Source organism: Panthera leo, chromosome B1 (genome assembly GCF_018350215.1).
Source record: "Panthera leo isolate Ple1 chromosome B1, P.leo_Ple1_pat1.1, whole genome shotgun sequence".
NCBI classification, from domain to species: domain Eukaryota; kingdom Metazoa; phylum Chordata; class Mammalia; order Carnivora; family Felidae; genus Panthera; species Panthera leo.
Window position 1 is genome coordinate 134,134,009 of NC_056682.1, and position 23,225 is coordinate 134,157,233.

Here is a 23,225-nt window from a genome sequence, read left to right on the forward strand (position 1 = left end):
ATGTTAAGGTTAAGTCTCAAGGTTAAGTCTGAACTTCAAAGATGATCAATAAAAAAGACCTTAAAACTTTAAGCTGTAGTTTTCAATCCAGAGTCTTTTTGTAGGTTAACTCTATTTTTCCAATCAGCTCCCGATCTTTGGGCACAGATGCAGAATGTCTGTTTCTAGTGAGAGTTCTTTTAAAGCAAAGGAATAAAGAGAAGTAAAGCATGAGCTTTATTAATGACTGATTTTTTTTTTCTTTTGGTATTTTGCTTTTTTTTTTTTTTAGCTTTTGGTATCTAGATACGTGCATATTGTATAGATTTTAAAACATCTAAAAATATTATAGTAAGCAGAATGTTGCTGGTTGTGACTTTGAACATTTTGTTTACTTTCCATGTAGAATTTTTATTTGATAATGTCTGTTTATTTATTTTTCTTTTCTGTAGCCCTGTGCCTGACTTACTACTCTAGCAATTTAGAGAAAAGAGTGTTTTCAGTTTTAGAGACAGTTATGCACAGGGATTTACTTTCAAACTATGTTTTTGGAAGCTTCTTGTTTCCTGAGGCATTTCACAGGTTCCTGGTATGCTGTTGTGTTTAACCTGATCACCAGCAGGGTTAGGTTGTTTCCAACTTCTTGTCAGACAGACAATACACAAAGACCTTCAGTAATTTGTCAACAACTGGTCAAGTGTATTCAGAATCCAGCCAGGTCTCTTGAATCTTAATCTGTGGCTTTTTATACTATGTAATATTTCCAATTTTTTCATTTGTTATCAATAAGCAGTTACAGAAAATATAGAAAGTTAAATTGCTTAAGATTCTCTCTCTCTCTCTCTCTCTCTTCCCCTCTCCCCTGCTTGAGCTCTCTTTCTCTCTTTCTCAAAAACAAAGACAAAAACAGAAACAAAAACTTACTCTTGTAGCAACATTGTTGATCACTTCTGATTTATTATTTTTTAGTGCATCATGCTCCTCTTTTAATCTTTAGAAATTTGAGGATGTTAGCAAATACTTTATGGGCTATGTTCACTTCTTAGAACATTTATAAACCTGGAAATAAGTAAACCAGGGAACTTAAAAAGATGGGTATTCTAGAATGCCCATGGAATGGTTTAGTTTTAAGTGATATGTTCAGATTACAGTACCTAGGACATTAAAAAAAAGTCATTAAACCTCATGCCAGGGTTATAGAGTTCTAAAAAAATAGTTTTTTGCTTTAAAGCATATTGAATTTGAAGTATCTTGATTTGCTCAAGTTTATTTCATTTGATGGGTTATTGTGTTTCTGTTTCAAAGATGATGGAACTATGTGGTTAAAACTTTTACACTTCATTGGATGGCCATCTTAGATGGAAAGAAGTCTTTTATACCAACATAGAGGAGTGGAGCAGCAAAGGAAAAGACATTTTGATAGGGCAAGGCAAAGGAAAACCTGTATAATCTTACAGGGAAACTGAAAACCATTTTTGGTGGTTTATGAAATAAATGGCATTGTTTGTATATTTTAGATTTTCGGGGAGATTGTCTGCCACCTCACAACACCAAATTAGACACTGACTTCCTATAAATATGGTTTAAGGGAATCAGTAGATTGAGCATGGATATGTTTGAAGTTCTTTGTATTTTGTAAATGAATGGCTATAATTTTGAGATATAAACTGATAAACCTTTCCTTTATTATTTTATTTCCTTTATTATTCATGTAACAGGGAAAGAAAAAAATTATCTTAGTTTTTCCTTTCAAGGGATTTCTTGTGCTGTGTATTATTTGAGGAAGCCCAGCTCTGACTTTCTTCTATATCTGCTTTTATACATTGCGTTTAATTTTGCATTCATTGTCTAAAATCCCAATACAATAAAACCTTGGTTTGTGAGAATAATTCGTTCTGGAAACATGCTTATCATCCAAAGCACTTATATATCAAGGTGAATTTCCCCATAAGAAATAAAGGAAACTCAGATGATTCATCCACAACCCAAAAATATTCATATAAAAATGATTACAATACTGTAATATAGTACAAAATAATAAAGAAAATTCAAAACATAAAGAAAAACAAGCAAATCAACCTGCACTTACCTTTGAAAACCTTCATGGCTGGTGTGAGGGAGACAAGAAAGAGGAGAGGTGGGTTATTGTGTAGGATGACTTTCACTATCACTAATGGAATCACTGCTAGCTATTGGCTCAATGGAATCTTTTTCTGCATGGGGCTATTGTATACGCTTGGATGTTGACTACATTTACAGTATTAATAAGCTCTTGTCATATACTCTATTTAATGTAACTCACAATAAGGCAGCAGAGGAAAGGGTCTATATCTGCAGGCAGTCTGACCTAGAATGAAGCAACGCATTCCTAAGCTTACTCTTATATGGAAAAACAAAACACTGTCCATTGGTACTTTGAAGGGACAAAAAATACACTAGTGCTGGTTGTGGGCACCTTTCAATGTTCTGAAAAATCACTGATTTCTGCCAAATACCATGGCTAACATCCGAGCATGGGAGATGGTCACCCACAATACTGCAATGAGCGAGAGAGAGATAGAGAAGAGCCATTGGCTCAGTTGTGATCATGTGACATTTGGTGTCACATACTACTCATATTGCAAGACATTGCTTGTTTATCAAGTTAAAATTTATTATAAATGTTTCTCATCTTGCAGAACACTCGCAGAACAAGTTACTCATAATCCAAAGTTTTACTGTATGTATATGCTTTCATGCATGGGCTGTCCATGGGTAAATTACTAAAGACATAGCAAACATTCTTGTGAAAACATGGTATATCTTGAATCATGAAATAAATCACTGAGATATATATACTATCAGGATAATAGATAGCATAGCTATTTTTATGAATGAATGTTTCATCATGTTTGAAAGTACTTTTTTTCCATATGTTCACATGTGACAATGGCTGCAGAAAATTTCAAAAGAGAAAATTTAATGTTATATTTATGTCTTATACCTTGGGAAGGTTTTTTTTTCCTAATGACTTATTAAATAATTATTTGAGTTAATGAATAGATTTAGTTATGCTACAAAGATTAACAAAAAAGTGTAAAGTTCTTAAGATCTGTTTCTATAATGCTGAACTTTCTGTATTGGTTGATTGCGGGTATGTGTTTGGTTTGCTTGAAGCACGAGAAGGTCAAACTTGACTTCTTGTTGAATGATTTTAAACATGAATATAAATATAGCTTTGTACTATAAGTTTAATTATGGTTAAGGTATTAATCAGATTAAATGAAGTTATTGCCTACATCTTTAAAAATAGCTGTGCTATAAAATATCCCAGAATTACCTGTGGTTTTCAGTGTATGGTAAATCATGCTCTGTAAGGAAAGCATCAATATGTGCATTCTATTTTGATCTGCATAGTGTTCTTTAGTAATCAATGCATTCATTATGCACTATTTTAATTCCACGTGAGACTTTGGAAAATACATTAAGTGATAATTTTGCTTTTCTGTACAGGTATTATTTGAAGTTGGGGTGCATGATATACAAAAGCTGAATTTTTCAGTAGGTTAAGAAGAATAATGTTAATTTAGATCATGAGTTCCAAAACCAGTTCCAATCTGGAATGTGTCATTCAACTCTTCTTTTGTTCATCTTCTCTAAAGGTGAATATTTATTTGGTTATATACTCTATACATCTCTAACTGATTCCTAAAAATGTTAAGGCAGTTACAAAAGTGCATATCCAAAAGATGAAAACCCAGACTTCGGAGAACATGGAACTACTAAACTTAAGTACTAATTAGATCTTTTTATAATTGTGCAATGAAAGAATCTTAATAATATAATGATTTGGATTTAAGAATAATGTTCTTTATTGTGTAAATGAAAACAGGGTTCCAGTGTCCATATTTTTAAATGTAGCATTTGATAAACTCTAATTTCCCCTTCTAAAAAACATATGAGACAACTCTGTAAACATTTTGATTCCTAAATGACATTTTACTTTCCTTTTAAGGAAACATAACCTCTTACTCCTACCCTAAGAAAGAGTTTCTTTAAAAATTAACTATTATTTAATAAGGTGGAAAATTTTTCCTGTCTTGACTATATAATACCACTTATTACTGGCTATTTTATACTTCTTTTTTTATTGTAGACAAATTGAGAACGTGTAAATAAAAAAATGTAGAACTCAGTGTGATTGGTTTAGGCTAAATCATTGTGGTAATGAAGCCAGCATTCCAAGTTTGATCCTGTAAGGGAGAATTTAATATTAAGCTCTTTGAGGGCAGGAACTTTATATTCTCTGTGCCTAGAACATTGCTTGACAATTGTAAGACCAAAGTAAGTATTTGTTGAATGAAAAACATACTGCAATAATAGATAGACCTCAAGTCTCAGTGACTTATCAGAGCAAAAGTTTATTTCTTCTTATACAAAGTCTAGTACAGGTTAACAAGGGTTCTTCTCTATCTGGTGACTAAAGAATTTAGGTTCTTACTATCTTGTGATGTGCCAGCTGAGACACCATAGTATGGAAAGAGATGGATTGTGGTGGCACATCCCCTAAATGCCCCTGAATTTAGCTAACACCTGCCATGTCTACTTGTAATCCATTGGCCAGAAATCATCACATGGCCCCAACAGTACTGCAGGGGAAGGCTGGGGAATGTAGTAGAGGATGTGAATATTCATGGAACACTGTTTTTGCCACAGATGAAAACACAGAAAAATATTTTATTACCTAACCATTCTGAACCCTGTTGGTTATGTATTGACTATATAGCAATATTATAGTGTCTTGGGATGGTACTACAGTTCAAGCCAACTTTTTGTTGAAAACATTATAAAATTGCTATTTAGCTACGTGCTTTTAAATGTTATCTTCTCAATAATAATAATTATACTAGTATAATTATTATTATCAATAATAATAATTATACTAGTAGTAGTAAACTTTGTTGATGGCTTTTTAAGTAAGCTTATACCATACTAAGAGCTTTACATAGATGATCTCATTTAACCTTCTCACTAATGAAAAGAGTAGCATATCGCTGTTATTCCATAAATAAGTATACTGAGTATAAGATTGTAAAAAGCTTGACTGAGAACTGACAGTCATGATTCTTAGAGAAAAGCTGGATTTTTACCCTTTGCTAAAGTTCTCAGTCTAGGATTTCTCAACTGCAAAATCAGAATATTAAGTCTTACATGAAATGATTTATTACACACCTAGCACAGTGTCTTGTCCTAATACTAGCTTGGTGATTAGCAGGTGTTCAAGCAGTATTACTTTTCTGCCCTCATATATAAATGACAAGGGACAGAAGCCATTCCCACTTTATTATTGATTACTGCAATGTGCTTTTTCATGTCATTGAAAATAATGGTTAAACATAATTTAAGTCTTAAAGTTTTACTGCATTATTGATTTGTTATAAGCCATTGATTCCACAGAGTATCCATCTCTGGGCAACCAATATAAAAGTCATATACCTTTCAGGCTGTAATCCTCCTCAGAGAGTAATACTTTAAGAAACAGAGTGGAGAAAATATGCTCTTGACAAAACAGAATCTAATCCTAAATATCATTAAGCATTGTTGTCTCAAATCTCCCTTTTTAAAACTCATATGTAAATTATTTGATTCAGATTTAAAATGGATTGAACCCATATTATGGTATTCTGCATAATATTCATGGTCATTCTGCATGGAATAACTCATTCTGCAGGGAATAACTGCATGAAATAACTGGTCATTATATGAGAATGAATAGCTCAACATCATTTATGCCAAAAGCACAATCACCACTTTTGGCAGATACTTTTCTGTATCCAAATGACAATACTAAAATAATATCTAACAGATTAACCAGTTAATTTTCTGTAGGTTCATTTTGTAGCTAATTTATCTTGGCTATCCATAGCATGGATATGGTATATCCATAGCATCTTCAATAGTGCCTGGCATACAGTAAGTGATCAATATATATTTAACAAGCAAATAGAATCAGACCCTTTAAATTTCTAGGCAGTTCTGAAAATCCACCTTTCCCTCATCAACACTGTCTACTTCAATCTTGAATTATGTAATGTTCATCTAAGTTCAAACTCCAGGCTAAGACAATAGATAAATACAAGAGAAGGGCATGTTATTCATTCATTTCTCTTGATCTTCTAAGCTCTATTCCTATAGCTCACCTTATCATAAGAAAACCATACCCTTGTTCTAAATTATTCTAGCTGAACTAGTGAATGGTTTAGCAAAAAAACCAAAAACCAAAAACCAAAAAACAAACAAACAAAAAAACCACATGTTTTAGAGTTGAATAAACTTCAATTTATATTAATTGACACGACTAATTAATGGTTCTAAGACCATTAATTCAACCAATGTTGAACCAATTAACAGCTCTGTACGCCACTTTCCTCGCCTGTAGTTAGTGTTAAATACAGTATTTAACAGAATACAGAGTTCACCTTTAGCAAGTAAGCAATTAATACTGCTTTACCTTTCTTTCTCCCCTTGAATTATTGAGAGCTGATGTCATGTAAATCATATGAAAAATATTTTTATGCTTTTGATTAAAAATATATCTACTATTTGATGTTTGATTCCGGGTTATTACATAAAGAACTATTGAATATTCTTCCTGAGTTAAGTACTAGAGAGATTTTATCTTTCCTATGAAGTGGTCTGGTATGATATATTCTGTGAGATTAATGAATCAAAACTTGCCACTTAATTGTGTTTTGTTGTTGGTTGTCATTATGTTTTTCTTTTGGCTTAGTGGAAGAATGACACTAAGTTTTGTGCTCAAAGCAATAGATAGTCATAACTTAAGCCTTCTGGTAAAACTGTCATCTCCCAGCCTGCTTTATTTGAGGTCTGTTCCTAAAACTGGATTTAATGATTTTATTGTTCCCATATCCTTTATGGTGTTCTACACAAGTCCTTTTTGGAACCACACAGAATATAAATAATAAATGAATGAAAGAATAAAATGACTTGCTCAAGTTTTCACAGGTGTTAAGTGCAGAACTAATCCAGGCTTGGTGTTATTTTCAGCTGTACCATTCAAGAGAAACTAAGGAAGCTCGACCTCTACATATTTTTAAACCTTAATGTCTCCTGCTCAGGAAATGACTAGCAGTAACATAGGACAGTCATACGCAAATGAAAATGAGGAGGGAATACTTGTATGCATATAGGTTATTAAATTTGAGAAGAATGAAGTCAAAGCTTTGGATACCTGCAGGATAAGATCAGTAATGTAGGACATTTTTCTTTGCAAAACTCCATAGCTATAGGCTAGCAACTAACTGATAATGCGGACTCATTCCACAAAGCCCTTTCTTACAGGTCTGCATAAAGTGCAGTCTTTTCACAGAACAGATTATATTCAGATTTCCTCTCTGCCTACCAGACTGCCAGTGGCAATAATATCTTCTTTTAATTTAGCTTTAAAATTTTTTCACAGATGGGGGATAGGGAGGAAATGGGTTTGCTTTGAATTTTTGCAGAAAAAATTTCTCCTATATCCACATAGAAACATTGGTTCATTTAAACATGAGGGGCACGGGGTGCCTGGGTGGCTCAGTCAGTTAAGCGGCCAACTTCAGCTCGGGTCATGATCTCGCAGTCCGTGAGTTTGAGCCCCGCGTCAGGCTCTGTGCTGACAGCTCAGAGCCTGGAGCCTGTTTCAGATTCTGTGTCTCCCTCTCTCTGACCCTCCCCTGTTCATGCTGTGTCTCTCCCTGTCTCAAAAATAAATAAAACGTTAAAAAAAAATTAAAAAAAAAATAAACATGAGAGGCACCTGGGTGGCTTAGTTGGTTGAGCGTCCGACTTCGGCTCAGGTCATGATCTGGCAGTCTGTGAGTTCAAGCCCCACGTTGGGCTCTGTGCTGACAGCTCAGAGCCTGGAGCCTGCTTTGGATTCTGTGTCTCCCTCTCTCTCTGCCCCTCCCCCGCTCATGCTCTGTCTCTCTCTCTCTGTCAAAAATAAATAAACATTAAAAGAAATTTAAACATGATATTAATATTCAGTGGAGGAATGAGTTATTTAAAAAAATAATGTGAATCAATAATAGAATAGACTGTTCTAAACCTATAATTATTTTGAACTGTATTGATTTTCATAAGTTAGCACTGTGGTGATTTATAATTTTTAAATACAATATTATTTATTTATAATTAACTAATTTCTTCTCTGGAAAGACTTTCCATTTTGATGAGCATTTATGAATACCTTTGTGTTTTAGTATAAATTCAATATAAACAGATTTTGGAATGTTTATTTTTATGAGCTAATTGAGAGAGCATCAGTTGGATACTATATTATACCTATGAAACACATCCCTGGGAATATGATGTCTGGGCCTGCTAATGAGGTGATGATTCCAAGGAGAGTCACCATGACATTTTTAATTCCATGTCTTTTGTTTACTTGGTTTGACATGCATTGCTTCCCGTTTTTACTTCTCCAACTAGCCCTCTTTAAATGGTGACCTCTTACGTCTCTTATATTTACTATTCTCTAAAATACTGATTCTTCACACAATCCTAAAATTTGTATGGAACCACAAAAAACCCTGAATAGCCAAAGTAATATTGAAGAAGAAAACCAAAGCATCACAATCCCAGACTTTAGCTTCTACTACAAAGCTGTAATCAAGACAGTATGGTATTGGAACAAAAACAGACACATAGACCAATGGAATAGAATAGAGTACCCAGAATTAGACTGATAAATGTATGGCCAACTAATCTTGGACAAAGCAGGAAAGAACATCCAGTGGAAAAAAAGACAGTCTCTTTAGCAAATGGTGCTGGGAGAACTGGACAGCAACATGCAGAAGAATGAAACTAGACCACTTTCTTACACCATTCACAAAAATAAACTCAAAATGGATAAAGGACCTGAATGTGAGACAGGGAACCATCAAAACCCTAGAGGAGAAGGCAGGCAACAACCTCTTTGACCTCAGCCGCAGCAATTTCTTACTCGATGCATCTCTGAAGGCAAGGAAATTAAAAGCAGAAATGAACTATTGGGACCTCATGAAGATAAAACTGCACTGCAAAGGAAATAATCAACAAAACCAAAAGGCAACTGACAGAATGGGAAAAGATATTTGCAAATGACATATTGGATAAAGGGCTAGTATCCAAAATCTATAAAGAACTTACAAAGTCAACACCCAAAAATCAAATAATCCAGTGAAGAAATGGGCAGAAGACATGAATAGACACTTTTCCGAAGAAGACATCCAGATGGCCAACAGACACATGAAATGATGCTCAGTGTCACTCATCATCAGGGAAATACAAATCCAAGCCACACTGAGAGACCACCTCACACCAGAGTGGCTAAAATAAAAAAAATCAGGAAACTACAAATGCTGTTGAGGATGTGGAGAAATGGGAACCCTCTTGAACTGTTGGTGGGAATGCAAACTGGTGCAGCCACTCTGGAGCACAGTGGGGAGGTTCCTCAAAAAATTAAAAATAGATCTACCCTATGATCCAGCAATAGCACTACTAGGAATTTCGCTACAGGAATACAGGAGTGTTAATGCATAGGGGCACATGTATCCCAATGTTTATAGCAGTGCTTTTATCAATAGCTAAATTATGGAAACATCCTAAGTATCCATCAACTGATGAATGGATAAAGAATATGTGGTTTATATATACAATGGAATACAACTTGGCAATGAGAAGAATGAAATCCTTCCATTTGCAGCAACATGGATGGAACTGGAAGGTATTATGCTGAGTGAAATAAGTCAGTCAGAAAAGGACAGATATTCTATGTTTTCACTTCATATGTGGATCTTGAGAAACTTAAACAGAAGACCATGGGGGAAGGGAAGAGGAAAAAATAGTTACAAACTGAGAGAGAGGGAGGCAAACCATAAGAGACTCTTAAATACAGAGAATAAGCTGAGGGTGGATGGGGATGGGTGGGGGGAGGGGAACATGGGTGATAGGCACGGAGGAGGGCACTTGTTGGGATGAGCACTGGGTGTTATATGTAAGCCAATTTGACAATAAATTGTATTAAAGAAAATAAAATAAAATAGTGGTTCTTTAAGTGAGGAATTTGTTAAAAATACAGACTGTTAGCCTTGCCCCAGTTCTACTGAATCAGAAACTTTCAGTGAGGCTCAGTAATCCATCTCTTACAAGTGCCTTAAGTAGTTCTGATCCATTTTGAAACTTCAGAATCTTTATTGGTTGGTCATGCCCTCCCAGTGTGAAATTTTGGTTCTTCCCTTCCTGGATTCAGCTCATCAGCTCCCAGTGACCTGAACTGGGAAAATTTTTTTTAGCATTGATAATTTTTTATAGTACACTTAATGGCATACTTTCATAGGAACATTTTAAAGAGAAAGTTTATATTTGAACTTTATAATCATGAAAAAACTGCATGTAAATTGAGGATAAAATATACTGTATTAAATATGTTCTGAGCTTTTTGAGTTTCAATTTGGATTTGTAAACTTGGGGCACAGATGAAATCTGGTGGAAGCTTTTCAACACAACATATTTGCCATCAAAATTTTGGTTACAACATCAATCCAAGAAAATTTCCAGTACCATTATCTCTCTGTCTTACTGTTTAATAATTAAAATAGCCTTTCCCAATTATTTGAGGTACTTTCAAGGATGTGTTTTCTAACTTTTAGATTTTATATGAAGTTTAATTCAAAGTTAGGTATAAAGAGAATACTTGAAAGTAAATTGTGTGTGTGTGTGTGTGTGAATTCACAAACTTTGTAATGATAATTTTCGAAGATGGCAGTGTAGGAGGACACTGGGCTCACCTTGTCCTGATGATCGCTTAGATTCCACCCACATCTACCTAAATAACTCAGAACACCACCAGAAGACTAGCAGAATGGACTCTCTCCAGAGCCAAGTGTAGACCCATAGAAGGCCCATAGAAGAGGCCCATAGAAGAGGCTGACGGTAGACAAGAGGGTGGAGAAGCAGTGTGTACTACATGGACTGGTGGGAGGGAGCCGGGGTGGTGGAGGGGCAGCCTGCTGGGAAAGGCAGGGCCCCTGAAGTCTGGCTTGCAAAAGCAGAGGGGCCGGACTCCGTGAGTTCTGACAGACAGCAGGACTTAACATCTGGAATGTTAAAAGTCAACAGCTCTGCTCTCAGAGAGCAGGGTGGGAGAGAGGACGCCAGGAGGGAGAGTTGTTGAGCCCTGGAAGGACAAAACTCGGTGGGGGAACAAAGGCACTGGCAAGCACCATTTCCCTCTCCCATCCACCAGCCAAAATTCCAAGAGGAACCAGTTCCTGTCACCGAACTTGCTTGTACCTTGCAAACGCCCAATTCTGTGCTTCTGTGGATCCATCCCTCCAACAGACCTGCCTCCCTCCTGGTGCTGCAGGGCCCCTCCCACAGGGGACCACCAATGGTAAATCGAGCTAAGCCTGCCTCTCCCGCCCCTGTGCACCTTGGGGATCCACCCCTTCTAATATGCCCTTGGCCAGATCCCATGGAAGGAGCACCACAATCCTGGAAGTGTCCAAGCTTCCCAGACAGGGGCCACACCACTCCACAGTGAGTCCAGCCCCTGGGAGAGGGGAAGATAAGGTAAACACCAGTCTGACTGTAGCCCCAGCGGTGGGCTGGGGGCAGACATCGAGTCTGACTGCGGCCCTGCCCACCAACACAAGTTTCTCCGGACAGCACAGGGGAAGTTCCCTGCAGTTTAGCTACCACAGGGACTACCCAAAATGATGAAATGGAAGAATTCTCCTCAAAAGAAACTCCAGGAAGTAGAGACAGTTAATTAATTGATCAAAACCGATTTAAGCAATGTAACAGAATAAGAATTTAGAATAATTGTCATAAAATTAATTGCTGGGCTTGAAAAAAGCATAGAGGACAGCAGAGAATCTATTGCTACAGAGATCAAGGGACTAGAAAAATGGTCGTGAGGAACTAAAAAATGCTATAAATGAGGTGTAAAACAAAATGGAGGTGGCCATAGCACAGATTGAAGAGGCAGAGGAGACAATAGGTGAATTAGAAGATAAAATTATGGAACAAGAAGAAGCTGAGAAGAAGAGAGATAAAAAAAATCCAGGAGTATAAGGGGAGAATTAGAGAACTAAGTGATGCAATCAAATGGAACAATATACATATCTTAGGAATTCCAGAAGAAGTAGAAGAGAGAGAAAGGGGCTGAAGGCTGAAGGTGTACTTGAACAAATCATAGCTGAGAACATCCCTGATCTGGGGAAGGAAAAAGGCATTGAAACCCAAGAGGCACAGAGAACTCCCTTCAGACGTAACTTGAATCCATCTTCAGCACATCATATAATAGTGAAACTGGCAAAATACAAGGATAAAGAGAATATTCTGAAAGCAGGTAGGGATAAACACGCTCTAACATATAAAGGGAGACCGATAAGACTATCTACCAAAGACAGATCTATCTACCAAAACTTGGAAGGCCAGAAAGGAATGGCAGGAAATCTTCAATGTGATGAACAGAAAAAAATATGCAGCCGAGAATCCTTTATACAGCAAGTCTGTCATTCAGAATAGAAGGAAAGATAAAGGTTTTCCCAAACAAACAAAAACTGAAATAATTCATCACCACTACACCAGACCTACAAGAGATCCTAATGGGGATTCTGTGAGTGAAATGTTGCAAGGACCACAAGGTACCAGAGACATCCCTACAGGCATGAAACCTACAGACATCACAATGACTCTAAACCCAGATCTTTCAATAATGACACTGAATGTAAATGGACTAAATGCTCCAACCAAAAGACATAGGGTATCAGAATGGATAAAAAAACAAGACCTATCTATTTGCTGTCTACAAGAGACTCATTTTAGACCTGAGGACACCTTCAAATTGAATGTGAGGGGATGGAGAACTATCTATCATGCTACTGGAAGTCAAAAGAAAGCTGGAGTAGCCATAGTTATATCAGACAAACTAGACTTTAAATTAAAGGCTGTAACAAGAGGTGAAGAAGGCCATTATATAATAATTACAGGGTCTATCCATCAGGAAGAGCTAACAATTATAAATGTCTATGAGCTGAATGTAGGAGCCCCCAAATATATAAAACAATTAATCACAAACATAAGCTACCTTATTTATAAGAATGTGGTAATTGCAAGGGACTTTAATACTCCACTTACAAAAATGGATAGATCATCTAGACACAGAATCAATAAAGAAACAAGGGCCCTGAATGATACATTGGATCATATAGACTTGACAGATATATTTAGAACTCTGCATCCCAAAGTCACAGAATATACTTTCTTCTCGAGTGCACATGGAACATTCTCCAAGATAGATTACATACTGGGTCACAAAACAGCCCTTCATAAGTATAAAAGAATTGAGATCATAGCATGCACACTTTCAGACCACAATGCTATGAAACTTGAAATCAACCACAGGAAAAAGTCTGGAAAACCTCCAAAAGCATGGAGGTCAAAGAACACCCTACTAAAGAATGAATGGGTCAACCAGGCAGAGAAGAAATTAAAAAATTTATGGAAACAAATGAAAATGAAAATACAACAATCCAAACCCTTTGGGATGCAGTGAAGGCAGTCCTGAGAAGAAAATGCATTGCAATTCAGTCCTATCTCAAGAAACAAGAAGAATCCCCAATACAAAATCTAACAGCACACCTAAAGGAAATAGAAGCAGAACAGCAAAGACACCCCAAACCCAGCAGAAGAAGAGAAATAATAAAGGTCAGAGCAGAAATAAACAATATAGAATCTAAAAAAACTGTAGAGCAGATCAATGAAACCCAGAGTTGGTTTTTTGAAAAAAAGAAACAAAATTGATAAACCTCTAGCCAGGCTTCTCAAAAAGAAAAGGGAGATACCCAAATAGATAAAATCATGAATGAAAATGTAATTATGACAACCAATCCCTCAGAAATACAAGCAATTATCAGGGAATACTATGAAAAATTATATGCCAATAAACTGGACAACCTGGAAGAAATGAACAAATTCCTAAGCACCCACACACTTCCAAAACTCAAACAGGAAGAAATAGAAAACAGGAACAGACCCATAACCAGCGAAGAAATGGAATCAGTTATCAAAAATCTCCCAACAAATAAGAGTCCAGGACCAGATGGCTTCTCAGGGGAATTCTACCAAACATTTAAAGCAGGGATAATACCTATCTTCTCAAGCTGTTCCAAAAAATGTAAAGGCAAGGTAAAACTTCCAGACTCATTCTATAAAGCCTGCATTACTTTGATTCCCAAACCAGACAGAGACCCAGCAAAAAAAGAGAACTAAAAAAAAAGAGGCCAATATCCATGATGAATATGGATGCAAAAATTCTCAATAAGACTAGCAAATTGAATTCAACAGCATATAAAAAGAATTATTCACCATGATCAAGTGGGATTCATTGCTGGGTTGCAGGGCTGGCTCAATATTCACAAATCAATCAACGTGATACATCACATTAATAAAAGAAAAGATAAGAACCATATAATCCTGTCAATTGATGCAGAAAAAGCACTTGACAAAATTCATCAGCCTTTCTTAATAAAAACCCTCGAGAAAGTAGGGATAGAAGGAACATACTTAAACATCATAAAAGCCATTTATGAAAAGCCCACAGCTGATATCATCCTCAATGGGGAAGAACTGAGAGCTTTCCCCCTGAGATCAGGAACACGACAGGGATGTCCACTCTCACCGCTGTTGTTTAACATAGTGTTGGAAGTTCTAGCATCAGCAATCAGACAACAAAAGGAAATCAAAGGCATCAAAACTGGCAGATGAAGTCAAGTTTTCACTTTTTGCAGATGACATGATATTACACATGGAATACCCAATAGACTCCACCAAAAGTCTGCTAGAACTGATTGATGAATTCAGCAATGTCGCAGGATACAAAATTAATGTACAGAAATCAGTTACATTCTTATACACTAATAATGAAGCAACAGAAAGACAAATAAAGAAATTGATCCCATTCACAATTGCACCAAGAATCATAAAATACCTAGGAATAAACCTAACCAAAGATGTAAAAGATCTGTATGCTGAAAACTATAGAAAGCTTATGAAGGTAATTGAAGAAGATACAAAGAAATGGAAAAACATTCTGTGCTCATGGATTGGAAGAATAAATATTGTTAAAACGTCAATATTACCCAAAGCTATCTACACATTCAATGCAATCCCAATCAAAATTGCACCAGCATTCTTCTCAAAGCTAGAACAAGCAATCCTAAAATTTGTATGGAACCACAAAAGACCCCGAATAGCCAAAGTAATTTTGAAGAAGAAGACCAAAGCAGGAGGCATCACAATCCCAGACTTTAGCCTCTACTACAAAGCTATAATCAACAAGACAGCATGGTATTGGCACACAAACAGGCACATAGACCAATGGAATAGAATAGAGTACCCAGAATTAGACTGACAAATGTATGGCCAACTAATCTTGGACAAAGCAGGAAAGAACATCCAATGGATTAAAGACATTCTCTTTAGCAAATGGTCCTGGGAGAACTGGACAGCAACATGCAGAAGAATGAAACTAGACCACTATCTTACACCATTCACAAAAATAAACTCAAAATGGATAAAGGACCTGAATGTGAGACAGGAAACCATCAAAACCCTAGAGGAGAAAGCAGGAAAAAACCTCTTTGACCTCAGCTGCAGTAATTTCTTACTTGATACATCTCCAAAGGCAAGGGAATTAAAAGCAGAAATGAACTATTGGGACCTCATGAAGATAAAACGCTTCTGCACTGCAAAGGAAACAGTTAACAAAACTAAAAGGCAACTGATGGAATGGGAACAGATATTTGCAAATGACATATCAGACAAAAGGCTAGTATCCAAAATCTATAAAGAACTCACCAAACTCCACACCCAATAAACAAATAATTCAGTGAAGAAATGGGGAGAAAACATGAATAGACACTTCTCTAAAGAAGACATCCAGATGGCCAACAGGCACATGAAATGATGCTCAACGTCATTCCTCATCAGGGAAATACAAATCAAAACCACACTGAGATATCACCTCACGCCAGAGTGGCTAAAATGAACAAATCAGGAGACTATAGATGCTGGAGAGGATGTGGAGAAACAGGAACCCTCTTGCACTGTTGGTGGGAATGCAAATTGGTGCAGCCACTCTGGAAACAGTGTGGAGGTTCCTCAAAAAATTAAAAATAGATCTACCCTATGACCCAGCAATAGCACTGCTAGGAATTTACCCAAGGGATACAGGAGTGCTGATGCATAGGGCACTTGTACCCCAATGTTTATAGCAGCACTCTCAACAATAGCCAAATTATGGAAAGAGCCTAAATGTCCATCAACTGATGAATGGATAAAGAAATTGTGGTTTATACACACAATAGAATACCACTTGGCAATGAAAAAGAATGAAATATGGCCTTTTGTAGCAATGTGGATGGAACTGGAGAGTGTTATGCTAAGTGAAATAAGTCATACAGAGAAAGACAGATACCATATGTTTTCACTCTTATGTGGGTTCTGAGAAACTTAACAGAAGACCATGGGGAGGGTAAGGGAAAAACAATTTAGAGAGGGAGGGAGGCAAACCATAAGAGACTCTTAAAAACTGAGAACAAACTGAGGGTTGATGGGGGAGTGGGATGGAGGGGAAAGTGGGTAATGGGCATTGAGGAGGGCACCTGTTGGGATGAGCACTGGGTGTTGTATGGAAACCAATTTGACAATAAATTTCATATTAAAAATTAATTAATTAATTAGTTAAAAATGATGATTTTCAATGTAATTGTGAGAAATTATATGCTTAAAATGGAGAAAAAAGATCATGAAGTAATTTTTATTTTAGAAAATGTGTCAAGGCACTAGATAGCTTTTATTTGTCACTTTTTGACTGGGAATTCATACTCTTCTTACTGAAATCTTGCTGCTGGTATACACTCTGTGATTGTTTTAACCATTTTTATCAAACTGCCAAGACTATATGTAGCTTCCCCATCCTATAAAAAGTTCTGTTACAGACATGCACTGGGAAAAATGACAGGGTGCTTCTCAGGACTGTGAATTATTGCTGAGATGAAATGATATAGTCCATTATAGCACTTGGCCAACTGTTGACCTTTCTTAATACTGAGGCTTTGAGTCTGGGTCAGTGAGGTTCTCTCAAATATTTCAACATGAGATGAGGGGTAATCCTTGTCATAATTAGGACTCTGGTTTCCCATTTGTGTGCCAGGAGCAATGTAATTTGGCAATACATAAATACGCAAAATGTGTTCCCTGACGCAGATGCAGAAATCTCATTTTACTTTTCAAATATGTCAGGCAGAGGTATAAGTTCGGATTCAAAGTCTTCGGGTGATCCTTCCACTATAGTGTATGGTTCTCAACATGCGTCAGAATACTTCAAGGGCTTAATGAGACAGATTGTTGGGCCTTGACCACAGAGTTTCTGATTCAATAGGTGTGAGGCAGGAGTGAGCATTTGCATTTCTAACAGGTTTCCAGGTGATGCTGATATTGATGCTCCAGGAAGCATATCTTGAGAATGACTGCTGTAATGCTGTCTTTCTCAAAGTCAGATTCTCAAATCTCAAGTTCCTCAAGTCAGAATCTAATCCTCAGATTATCAGGATTTATGTGGTGGTCTACATCCAAATCTCCAATGTGGTATGACAGTGATTTGCCTTTGGTCAAGCTCCTCAGGTGCCCATTCACATTTGAAAACCAGTTAGAAGGGAGGTCCAGGGAAAACACTGATCATGTTTCCTCTCAAGCATTACCAATTTATACCTGTGGGTTGGCATCTAGCAGTTGTTTTTATTATACATAGTAAATGAATGAATTAATGAAAATGAATGAATGCAAGCAATTAGTTGCTACTCCTTGTTTGCTTCCAGCACCTTTTCTTTATTCTACTATAGAATATATCATCCATATTTTAACTACTTGCTTACTTGACTGCCTCCATCTAGACTGAGACCTTCTCTTTTTGTTGTTTTTCCAGGGCCAACCCCAGCATTTGGCACATAATATGTACATCATCAGTATTTGTTAGATTAAATGATTGTAAATGTTGAGTAGAATATCTCTTAGGATTAGTCTGAAAACGGAGCTAGAAAAGCCATAGGCAAGTCTGAAGGAGTGGGGTGGTACCAAGATACAGCATTAAGTCAAGTGTCTGGAACATAAAATATTACTTAAGATTAGTATATATATGCAGTGTAGTTGGAACAAGTGACATTTCAGAAGTGAAGAGAGTAAGTGGGGGATATAGAAATGGATAATGTAGGTTTGATGAAGCTAGTTTGTGCTTAGAATTTTGTGGGTGGTCAGAAATGAGAACATTAAAGGATGTAAAAAAGGGCCAGAACACACAAATGGAGTTAAGGCACTTCCTTCATCCCAAATTAACCTTGACAAATGAATTCATTTGTTAGTCTAGCAGCAGTTACTTTTTTTGCCTTTCAACGCCAGGTGGGGAGGGGGGAAGACCTTAATAGTGGTTAGTCTGCTGAGATACCCAAAAAGCCTAGAGTAGAAATGGACTGTAGTATGGAGAGAAGTTCCTGATACTGTGGTTAACATCAAGGATTGCTTAAATATTAATGTTCTGGTTTTTGCTGTTGTTCACACTCATTGTTTAAATTCTAAATCCCATTTTTGCCTCCTTGAATAAATTTACAACGCCCTGATTTTTAATAGTCTTGTTTAATTTCCTGTTCCATGCTTCCTGGACTGTCTTCTGAATTTCAGACCTCTCCTTATTGTATTCATAAATTAGCTGAATTTTCAATTTTCAGTTTAAACAACCTGGATTCCTCATCTATAGTCCACTCTATTCTTTGAGGTCTGTGTGCATTTCTACTGGATTGCTGCCACCATATGTCTTCTAGTCATAGGCGGGTGCCTGTGACTTGCATTCTGCTTTGAGTCTGGGCTTGTAAGATGCTAGCATAAGATTGCTCTAGATTCGTAGGTTTTGCCACTCATGTCCATGCAGTCCACACTGTCGTCTCCTCATTTACATTACTTGTAGTGTCTGGCTCCCTTTCCAAGAGCATGCAGGGGCAAATTAGTTTGTACTTATATTTCAATTTTTTTAGATTTAGAAATGAAATTTTTATTTTAAAATCTCTAAGGACAGTGGTATTATGACCAACCAGAGGTTCAGAGACAAAGGAGGTCTAAATCTTCCTTCAAATTATGTGAGAATCAGGTTTTCAGAAGTCAATGTGTGTTAAAACCATACAAAGATCCTTTAGTTTAGATTCTAGGCTCAGAACATTAAAGGCAGGGTTTTGGTTTTGTTTGTTTAGTAATTAAACCTTTGGCATAACTCAAAAGTCTAAGGTATGTAAGAAACTATTCATCGTATAAGAAATTATTCCTGAATGTCCCACTCATTGCAGGACAACTAGCATTATTCAATAAGCCAACCAAGTACAAGGCACATTTTCTGTCATATGGTATACGAAAACATGCCCACAAATCACCCAAATACCACTAAGGGTCGATGTCACCTCTAAAGAGAATTATTCAGTTTTCAATTCTGGGTATGGGGAGGAGGCTACAGAATATGAGAGTGCTCAAAACCTGAACAAAATCAAGCAAGAAGGAGAGGGGATGACTATTGGGTAGGCATCCACCAGTGTGTGTCACAAGAAATAGTCTAGACAATATTTTGTAAGGCCCTTTCCAGCTACAGAGTTGAAATTATTTAATGTCACAAAATGCAGTATAAATTTATTTATGGTAAAAAAATATTTATGGGTAAACAATAATCATGGATAATGGATATTTATATTATATTCACAAATTATAATTCAAATTACAAGGAAAGATTCTTCCATTGCTAAACGTAATAAATAGTAGGACTTGTCTTAAAGATAAACAAAACATACAACAATCAACATATTTAAATCTAAGCTTGTAAAGAATAAAAAGATGTCATGTGTCATTTTAGAATACTGTTAATTTGGACTAAAATTGTTCAGTGTTTAATGAAGGATAATAACATTTTGGGCATTATTGAGAACAAATGAAGTCAACACCATTTAATTCAAGTTTACCTAATTAAAAAATTAAAACTACACATTATTCTGTATCTCACTTCTTTTTGAAAAGGGATATAGATACAATCTTCTATCCTTTCTCGTCTCTTATAATGGATGATCAGGAATCACCTCTGAAGTTTCTAGCATAGTTTATGGGCCCAATATATGTTTGGTAGATGTTTGCTTCACAGATAATTAAATTTTTTTTTAAATTTTTTAATGCTTATTTTATTTTTGATGGAGAGAGAGAAAGAGTGTGAGTGGGGGAGAGGCAGAGAGAGAGAGAGGGAGACACAGAATCTAAAGGAGGTTCTAGGCTCTGAACTGTCAGCACAGTGCCCAATGCGGGACTTGAACTCAGGAACAGTGAGATCATGACCTGAGCGGAAGTTCCACGCTTAACTGACTGAGCTACCCAGGCGGCCCAATAATTAAATGGTTTTAATGAAACATTTCAAAAAAGATTATGTAGACCTAATCTAAGATTATTTTATTATTATTAGTTTTAATACCAAAAACAAATATTTTTAATGTATTTTTTCTAAGTTCTTTTACTCCAGGTTATTTTACATAGACTAATACATATTTTGCATATGAAATGCAGGTTTATATAATGATGATAGATGACTGAATTAGTAATCATTAAAAGAACAGGCTTTTCTACAGCTCATGATCATTCTGGTTGCTCGCTTGTCTCACATTTTTATTGTTCTTCTTTTCATAGGGATTCGATAAACAAGTGGATGTGTCATATATTGCCAAACATTACAACATGAGCAAAAGCAAAGTTGACAACCAATTCTACAGTGTGGAAGTGGGAGACTCAACCTTCACAGTTCTCAAGCGCTACCAGAATTTAAAGCCTATTGGCTCTGGGGCTCAGGGAATAGTTTGGTAAGTGGAATGGATTTAACATTTATTTATTTATTTGTTTGTTATTGATTGATTGAAGTATAATTGACATACAGTGTTATATTAGTTTCATGTGTGCAACATATTCAACAATTCTATACATTACTCAGTGCTCACCATGAAAAGTGTAGTCACCATCCATCACCAAGCAACATTACTACAATCTTATTGACTGTATTCCCTATGCTATACTTTTCATCTCTGTGACTTCTTTATTTTATAACTGGAGGTTTGTACTTCTTAATCCCCTTTATCTATTTCACTTATCCCCTCATCCATCACCCTTCTGGCAATCACTAGTTTGTTCTCTGTATTTAAGATTCTGTTTTTTGGCACAGAGGAAGGCAAACCATAAGAGACTCTTAAATACAGAGAACAAACTGAGAGTTGCTGGAGGGGATGTGGGTGGGAGAATGCGCTAAGTGGGTGATGGGCATTAAGGAGGGCTCTTGTTAGGATGAGCACTGGGTATTTTATGTAAGTGATGAATCACTGGGTTCTACTCCTAAAACCAATACTACACAGTAACTAACTTGAATTTAAATAAATAAATTTTAAAAAGAGTATGTTTTTTTGTTTGTTTGTCTCTTTGTTTTGTTTTTTGGATTCCATATATAAGTGGAATCAAGCTATTTATCTTTCTCTGTCTGACTTATTTCACTTGTATTTTTAAAGGGAACAATGCTGTATATGTCAACTAATCATAAACATGCATACAAATAAACATAAATAAATATAGCATGATTTGAGAATGGAAGAATACTTTCTATCAAATACAAGTAAAATTATGAGCATTATTGTAACTCATTGCCTGTGTGCTAAAAACATTTACGATTTTGCTCGTAACTAGTTTTTCTACTCACAAAAAAATGTCCAGTATACAACAACCATGGAGAAACCAAGAAAACTGGAGGTTTTCTAGCTGTTGCTAATGCATTTGAAAATTTTCTTTGGATGTTTTAGCAGCAAGAAATATGTGTTAAGATAACCAGCAAATAAAATTCCCTGCATTCTAAATAAGTATAAATTATATGTCAAATGTTCCTGTGACTTTTAAAGTTCTATGTTTAAAATTCAGTTACCTATTAGAAAAAGTGGTATTTTTAAAATGTTTGTTGAATGTTTCCAAAATGGAAAGATTCTGGGCATCCTTAATAACCATTCTTTTATGACATTTTTTAGTGGCAAATTGAAATGGTGACAAATCAAAATCTTATTAACTCTTCGGTAAAATTTTTGCAAAAGTGATGATATCAGATTGATAAGCATTTATTCTATGTAGTTTTGACTTGTAATGTAGCCACCAAATGTATTTAGTATGAACTTATTAGTATAATAATTTTCAATTTGATAACTCATAAGTAAAAATTTAGGATATGTACTATAAATATGTATGTATGTATGTATGTACTTATTTATTTATTTATTTATTTATTGAGGATATTTACTTAGATCAATATACTTATTTGTTATATAAATTACTGCTACATTAGTAATGTCCATTTAGAAGCATACTTTTAAAAGATGAGATAAAGATGAAATCAATTTTATTTAAAAACAGATTTTACTTTACAACTTTTCTTCACTCATTTGATATAATGTAATTATGATGACAACAATGTGGTAGTGTTCATTACACCTTCATTTTATATTTCATAAAACAATTTCAAAATCTGATTCACTTCATTTTTTATTTTTAATACTTTTTTTAGAGCAAAACATCTTAGAGAAAAATTGAAAAGAAGGTACAGAGATTTTCCATGTTCCTCCTACCCCCACACATGCATAGCCTCCTCCATTATCGACATCCCCAGCAAAAGTGGTATATTTATTACAGATGATGACCCTACATTGATACATCATAATCACCAAAGCCCATAGCTTACATTAGGATTTATTCTTGGTGTTGTACATTCTATGGATTTAAACAAATGTAAAATGTTATGTATCCATTATTATGGTATCATGTAGAGTATTTCCACCGCTCTAAAAATCCTATATACTCCACCTGTTCATCTGTCTCTTACTCCCATCTCCTGGCAACCATTGATCTTTTTACTCTTTCCATAGATTTGTCTTTTCCAGAATGTCATATAGTCGGAATCAAACAGAATATAGCCTTTTTAAATTGGCTTCTTTCACTTAGTAATATGCACTTAAAATTCCTTCACGTCTTTTCATAGATTGATAGCTCATTTCTTTTTATCACTGAATAATTCCTTGTCTAGGTATGCCACAGGTTATTTTTTCACCTACTTTAGGACATCT

At 35.8% G+C, this 23,225-nt stretch overlaps 1 protein-coding gene across 17 annotated transcripts in view; it reads left to right on the forward strand.

Annotated features, from left to right (window-relative positions):
- Nucleotides 1–23,225, forward strand: part of MAPK10 (mitogen-activated protein kinase 10) — a 580,375-nt gene that overhangs the window by 391,241 nt on the left and 165,909 nt on the right. For all 17 annotated transcript variants that reach the window (XR_006201836.1, XR_006201835.1, XR_006201837.1 and 14 more), the window contains one exon: nt 20,770–20,939. Coding sequence is in view for 3 of the 17 variants with exons in the window: in XM_042935997.1 (XP_042791931.1) it covers nt 20,770–20,939 (170 nt within the window). In the remaining 14 variants the exon portion in view is untranslated. The remainder of the gene's footprint in view (nt 1–20,769; nt 20,940–23,225) is intronic.